The following is a 7,373-nucleotide window of genomic DNA, read 5'->3' as shown; positions in this document are numbered from 1 at the left end:
CTCCAGGTGTACTTGCCAGAATGTTAAATAATTAACTCATAAAAGAGCCTTTGCATAGAAATAGATTATCTATTACCTGGTCTTACATTCTGTCCTCCCTGATCTAGCATCTCAAGACCAATTCCTCAAAATGTTCTTCAGATTCCTACTAGTACATATTAGCCTGGTTCTGTTCATTTCATTAATAATCCATTTCATCCTGCAATATAGATCATATTTTTCCACTCAGTTCTTACCGAGACTTGATTCTAGAGCATCTACCCAAATATCTCCCCTATATTTCAGTGTCTGACCCCTTCCCTATAAGGATCCTATTAGTAGAGGAGACTTGCTAGCTCTGTGAATTCAGCCTCCTTTAAAACTCTGCTTCTTCTAAAATCAAATCTTAGCCTGATTTTCAGCATGATCTATCCTGTAGCTGAAGGAAATGAAGGTCATTTTGGTTGTTGCTTGGAGGTCTGTAAGCTTTTACACCAAATCCTGAGTTGAGTGTTGGCTGACCCAAGTCTGTAATTTTTTTCCTACAGAGTTTCTATGGAAGTTAACCAACTCCATAATCTCATGTCTTGCAAACACAGGATCAATAGAATTTCCTTCCATCTAGATTCTATCCCAATCCACCTGATGAGAGTCTTAGTAATTAGGGTGCTACAGCTCACAAGGGATTAGCTCCACCACATTATTCACCAGCAAGGGGGGGGGGCTCCTTGTTACCACCTGGGTGGTGAATAATTCCATTCAAGAAGCTGGTATTGAGGACCTGCTTCCTATGCCTTCTCCACCACAACTAACTTAGGCTGGGTTTGGGTTCACCCATAAGACACTGAAACAAGGATTTGAGTGAAAGTAGTTTATTTGGGAAGTGAGCCCAGGAAGCACCAGTAAAGGAGTGGCAAGTGAGGAAAGAAGGAAAGGAAGCCAATAAAGAATGAGTCAGATGGGAAGGTTTTCCCTGTGGAATCCAGGGCTTAACCCCCCTGGGGACTTCTGAGAGATTGCATAGAGCATGCCTCAGAATTGTCTTTCCTGAGGGACGAAGAACCTAGGGAATTCTCCCCCAATTCCTCTACCCTTGGTTGAGGGCTGCTCCTGGAGATATTAACTCCCTGACACTTCTGGCCTGCCTGCCTCCTGAGTCAAGTACTCCAGAGGCCAGGGAACACTCTCAAGGAAAGGATTGCAAACACTTATAATAGGAAGCTGTGTGTTTGGTGCTTATGGAAACAGCAAATGCCAAGATAATATGGGTAGGACACCCAAAAACATAATCTGTTATAAAAGATAAAGCTCTTATGAGTGTATTATGAATATCAATGGAAAATAATGCCATTAAAAAGTAGTAGCTACCTGCAGCATATCAGCACCACAGCCGTTGTGTCAAGCAAGGTACCACCATGCATATTTTAGTTCTTTTTTTTTTTGTATGTTGATTGGTCTGGCACATATATTGATCAGAATATATGAGAATATATTCCTCTGCTTACCCCAGAAAATGTATATATACTGCTTACTTTCTTGGCTTAAATGCCAGTATGAACAGTAGATATAGATGGAATAGACTCATCTCAGTTTTAATAGCGCCCAGCAATTCTTTTAGGTGCACATTTCCCATCTCCTTTTTGAAATCAAATTTTAGAAATGAGTCTTGAGAACCATGGATACACAGTCAAGAAAAGAGTTCACAATGCTAAGAAATTTAAAGCACATTCAGAAATAGGGAAACAGCATCTTTTAATGTTTTATTTTTCACTCGTGAAAATATATATAACATATATTACATGTACAGAAGAGTCCACAGCTTGAGTCAGAGAAAGTGAACAGGCCACATACAGGGGGCGGGGCTTTTCATACAGTTTTCAGTTAAACCAACATTCAGGGCATGGCAAGTGACAATAAAAGTTACAAAAGCACAGGAAGCCTGTGTTCTTGACTCTGCAGAGCTAAATCAGCGACAACACTTTTAGGTCTGTTCAGAATGGAGGTCATCTCAGGAGACAACACTGTTTCTGCTTAATAGGTCTGTCAGACCGGCCGAGAATGTGTTGAAATCTGGAGAAAGACACCAGGGGCAGAGGGAAAGCCAATGCTTAACTTGACAGCTAGTCTGCTCTGTCTCCTTTCTCTTTAAGACTCGAGGCCTTGGCTGATTCAAAGAAGCAAATAACAGGGCCAACTCTGGCCCTGCAGAATTATGGTCAGCTACAATACAGAATTTTGTAACAGACTAAATATTAAAAAAGCTTGTAAACACCGTGCTGATTTTTGGGAAAACATAAAAAGAATATTTGCTATTTCTCTCTCTTATGGGAAAGACACAGGCATACATCTTTGGCTTGCCACAGGTGTATCCCTAACCTGACATTTACCCAAAATGCTAGGAATTGAGACACAATTCATGAGATGATGCAATTATTTCCATCATATGCTAGCAGAGGCACCTGCTAGGCTTTGGCACAACTGGAGCAGCTGACAACCTTGGGTGGTGGGAGATGGGGCTTCACGATGTCCGGCTCAATGGACTCCATTAGGTCACACTCATTTGCAAGTATGTGTTTTACCAGGCATCTGGAGGCTTCCTCAATGTTTATATTTTCCTAGGGGGAAAAAAAGAAAACAGCTTTTCTTATTCAATATTCTAAAATAATGCTGGAGCAGAGTCCTATGTGTGACAAAAGGGCAGTATTTTTGGCCATTCATTTACATAGCTCTTCCCATACCCTATCCGTGCATCCTCTTTCTATTCTCCTCACTCTCATTTATTTCTTCAAAGAACTTTACTTTTTAGCCCTTCACAAAAGTGAAAATATTTATTTGCTTTCGTCATTTAGGAGAAATAATGTTTGGTGTGCCTAGTAAGCAGGTTGACTTGAAGTTGGAGGACAATTATCTCCACATAGTCTTATAGCATAATATTGCAGAAGATACATAAGTCTTCACTCTAAGTTAGGTTCATAATTGTCCTCTGCCACATACTATTTTTGTGACCTTGATATAAAATAGGAATAATGACACCTTTTATAGTGGTCGTTAGTGGTTTCACAAGTGTTTCTGGCTCGGCCTTCCGGCCAAATGGTAGAAGAGCACTGCTCTGACCTCTTTGAAATCAGGCATAGACATCTGACTTTCACAGGACAATGAAATGTGAGGAGAAATGGTGTGTCTCACACTTTCATATAGAAGCAACAAGAGCCAGTGCTCAATTCACCATGCTCTTTTCTCCCTGCTTCTGCAATCATGGGAGCACAGAGATGGAAATTCTCTTGGCCTATGTCTATGAATGAGGATCAAGAGGCACCAAGTACCCCATGATGATGCATGTAGCAAGAGTGAGAATTATACCTCATTTTTTTAAGCCACTGAGATTGGGGTTGTTTATTACTGTGACATTACCTGGACGATCCAGATGGATATAACTCTTCAAAGGAAAATATGAAATCAGAAATATGAATCTAGTTTCAAGAAGGAAATAAGCTTCAATTTGGGAAAAATACAGAGCAAACATCTGAATCTAAAATATATTGTTTACTCGGTTACTATAGATTAAATTGCCTTCTCTCCGCTAGTCAGAAAACTAAGAAATACAGAATATTTGCTACCAGTGTACTAAACAAAAACCTTGATCTCCAGGAAAGTCAATTTTGACTGTTTTTATCGCAATTTGTAGAATTCTCTGACGTGTTTCCTCAAATTCAATATAAAGAGATAAGGACTTTTCTTGTCAAATTGTTTTACTATAAGACCTTGTTGTCCAATCTGAAGTGTAACTACTTAACCCTAATTTTTGTATGTATGTCAAAGTTGTTGATACATTTTGAGATCATTGCATGAAGTAATATTACATGGAAAATGTAAGAGGTAGTAATGGTTTCCAAATGGTATCTATAGCTAACGACATTAGATGTAGATATTCATTAGCATGGTCCCCATTCTTCAAGCCCAACCCTGAATCACCTGCTACAAAAGCTTACGATAACTTTTTGAGTTCCAGACAACAGCCTGATTATTTTCTGCCATTTATAGAGTCTTAATAGAAATGCTTCTGAGAGCTTCTAAATTTAAAACAAGGTGAAGTTCTGGTTGCTTTCGTGCTTGTTTGTGATGTTGTTGTTGTTATCGGTTTTTATCCCAGACCAGAATCATGTCTCTGAGCCTCCCTTTCCTCATCTATGCAATGGCTTGATGGTAATACTTATCCAATAAAAAATTGCTTCTCTTTACAGGTGTAGAGGTCACTGGTGCTTTCACAATGTGTACGTGCTGGGCACTTTATGTACACAATCTTATTTAATCTCATTTAAAGCCCTATAGGTAAGGATTAGTTTTTTGTTCTTAGTGATTTTGTTGTTATTCTTGGAGTGGGGGTGGGAGTGGCCTTTCCACCTTCAGCTCAAATACCTGCCTCATTCCATGGAATGCAGCCCATAGAGAACAGCTTACTTCCGCCCTCTTCCTTGCTGGGCCAGTTACTGTGCCTTCAAGTCATTGCCCGAGCTTTGTATGCCTTCTGCCACTCTTCCTCTTCCTTGTGTCATGCCAGGGGTCACACTTGAGCTACCTGCTCTCACACAGTAATCTGACCTAGGCAAGGTTTAGCTCTTTGGGACAGACCCAGCTTAACGTTCTGCTCGTGAGTCCTGCCACTTGTTTACGTGACTGATTAGAAGACTGGTCCAGGTCCTCTACTGCCTCCAATTCAAGGAAAATGGGGATGTGTAGCCTCACTTGCTCCTCCAGACCTTGGTTCCTCCAGCACATCTCATTAAAGAAGCCCTACATTTGGGTGATGTTAAGGTGCTTGCCCAGCCGTCAAGAAACCAATACTTTGGTTCCCGTTTGGCTATTGCTTATGTGTTAGGGAAGGAGGCAACAAAATCCCATCCCAAATACCAAACATGGGATATCATCACACCTGTTTACAGATAAGAAAACCTAAGTTTAGAGAAATTAAGAGACTTCCTCAAGATCACACAGTGGTAGGTAGGAGGGCCAGAACTCACACACAGCCAGGTCTTTCTGATATCAAAGCCTGGCTCTTACAGAGCCATATTCTTTTTTGAGATCAAGTAGATGCTAAATAAATCTCAGTTCTTTTCTCTTTCATACATTAGAAGAAAAACATATTTATATGACAGGAAAAATAAGTTTTAAGCATTAAAAAGGACCGTCCTTCACAAACAGTGTTAAGTGAGATTTGCCAGCAGTATTTTTCAAACCTCCACTCATATATTAACATGCCAATTAAATAAAGTTTTATTCCATTAATATGCAAATTGGGAAAATCTACTAATGAGGAGAGCAAAATGCTAGTATAGACAAATCAATGAAAATCCATCATCATTATGAGAAAAACAACTAAAACCTAAGCCCAATTAGTGACAGCCTTGCAGGATCATTTTAATGAAAGATCAGATGATGCTGGTGAAATCGTTTGTGAAGTTTAACACACTGAGTAAAGGCTAGTTGGTGTCGGGACTGGGATGTAAGACCATGGAGGATGGGGCTCTAGACAAAGGAGACCGTCAGGCCCAAGTGGCAGTGCCTGCTTTTAGATTACACATAGGAACAAACTAGCAGTTATGGGTGTCTGAGCCACATTCATTCATTCAATTAATACTATTTAGATTCCCACTAAGTACTAGGCATGCAATGATAAAGATGCTAAAATAAGTTCTGTCCTTGATTGAGTTTACATACTAGCAAGGTAAACAGCAAAGGCATAATAAGGTTGGAAAAGGTATCTGGGGCCAGATCACTGTAGACCCTTGAGTTGGCCAGGTAGGTCATTGAAGTTTTTTTGCAGATGAAGTGTCAATAAACACGATACAATACAAATCAATTACGAGGCATAACTATTCAGACACTTAGCACTCTGCTTTATCAATTAATCAATCAGTAAGTATTTAGCAAATACCTATCATGTGTACCACGGTGCTGGTTGCTGCAGTATACCCATTTCAAATTAGAAATTTTAAGAGGAACCCATAAAGAAGAGCAAATTATTATTTACCAGTATGTTTACCACATGCATGCTACAAAAAGGGAAAGTGTCTAGTAGTATTTAGAGCACAGGCTTGAAGCCAAACTCTTATCTCAGTTCCCCTACTTTCTGGCTTGTGACCTTGGAAAAATTACTTTAACCACTCTGTGCCTCAGTTTCTTCATCTGTAAAAAGAGAATTAAGAGATCTACTTTATGGGTGATTATAAGTTAATACATGTTAATACTTAGAACATCTGAAATACTTTGAACAGTGAAGGGCATAGAGCATGCATTCAATAAATGTTATCTATACCTGCTCTTCATTTAATCATCAGAAGAACATGATAATGTGTATATTCTATTCCTTTATTTTGTAGCTGAGGAAACTGAGATTGAGAAGGAGTAAGTGACTGGTCCCAAAACACACACTAGTGAGTGGTAGGGCTGGGTGTGAGTCCAGGGAGAGGAGTAAAAGTGAATATTTGCCACGATATTTACCATATGCTTACTACAAAAAGCTGAGTGTACAGGGTTTAGAGCACAGGCTTGGAGCTAGACCCTTATCTCAGCCCCCTCAAAATATTTCCCCAAATAAATAAAGGAATAGCATGAGCAGAGCACATGTTTTCAGCAGAGAAAAGGTAGGAGCATGCAGTCAGGGCCTCAGGCAAGGCTGGTTTGTATTGTTGGTCCTTCTGTCATTCTACACAACACTGAAGTCACAGCCAAGGGCCTGGACTAGGAGAAGGAATAGCAAGACAGAGCACACTTCCCTCTCCCCTTCTGTCCCAGGCCGGCATGGATAATCAAACCCTGCCTGACAGAACTACAAGTCAGACCCTTTGAGTAATTATATTGCAATATAATTAATTGAGCTTCTTGGCATCCAAGTAGACATAACCAAGCTCACATTTTCTAGATGATTGTGAAGAAACAGAGTTGCTGGCTTAAGTGCAAAATACTACCTGGGAATTTTTATTTGCATTTATTTTAGAGAGTTGTTACAACATCTCTAGAAGCATCTTTTGCCATAAGGGAAGTTTATATATTCTATGACTTCCAAGACATGTACACTCAGACTGAATCTGATTTGGTTAATTTACATATTTGCAATATGGGAAGATGGTCTATTGTGCTGACTGCTTTAGGTTGATGTGTGCTCATCTTTCTGCCTCTGCTCTCTCAGAATCTTTTCATTTATATCAATAAGCATGCCTGAGAAACAGGCTTCAAATTCCTAACAAAGCATTTTAGTAAAAACAAATGGTAGTAACTACCAGTTATTATTGAGTGTTTATTCCATGCTGGCCATATAGCAGGTGCTTTACTTATGAAATAATGTTCACATCCAGTCTTCACAAAAATCTATTATAGAGTTAATAGCCATCTGCGAA

The 7,373-nt window shown here is 39.6% G+C and overlaps 1 protein-coding gene across 1 annotated transcript in view; it reads right to left on the bottom strand.

Moving 5' to 3' along the window:
* Nucleotides 1–1,714: 1,714 nt before the first annotated feature.
* RAB38 (RAB38, member RAS oncogene family) overlaps nucleotides 1,715–7,373 on the bottom strand; it is a 57,052-nt gene continuing 51,393 nt past the window's right edge. The window contains exon 3 of the mRNA XM_058545443.1: nucleotides 1,715–2,594. Within this exon, the coding sequence (XP_058401426.1) occupies nucleotides 2,442–2,594 (153 nt within the window). The 3' untranslated portion in view covers nucleotides 1,715–2,441. The remainder of the gene's footprint in view (nucleotides 2,595–7,373) is intronic.

The sequence above is a fragment of the Diceros bicornis genome, chromosome 7 (genome assembly GCF_020826845.1).
Source record: "Diceros bicornis minor isolate mBicDic1 chromosome 7, mDicBic1.mat.cur, whole genome shotgun sequence".
NCBI lineage: Eukaryota > Metazoa > Chordata > Mammalia > Perissodactyla > Rhinocerotidae > Diceros > Diceros bicornis.
Note: the sequence above shows the minus strand (reverse complement) of the source record. Positions and strands in the feature narration are given on the sequence as shown.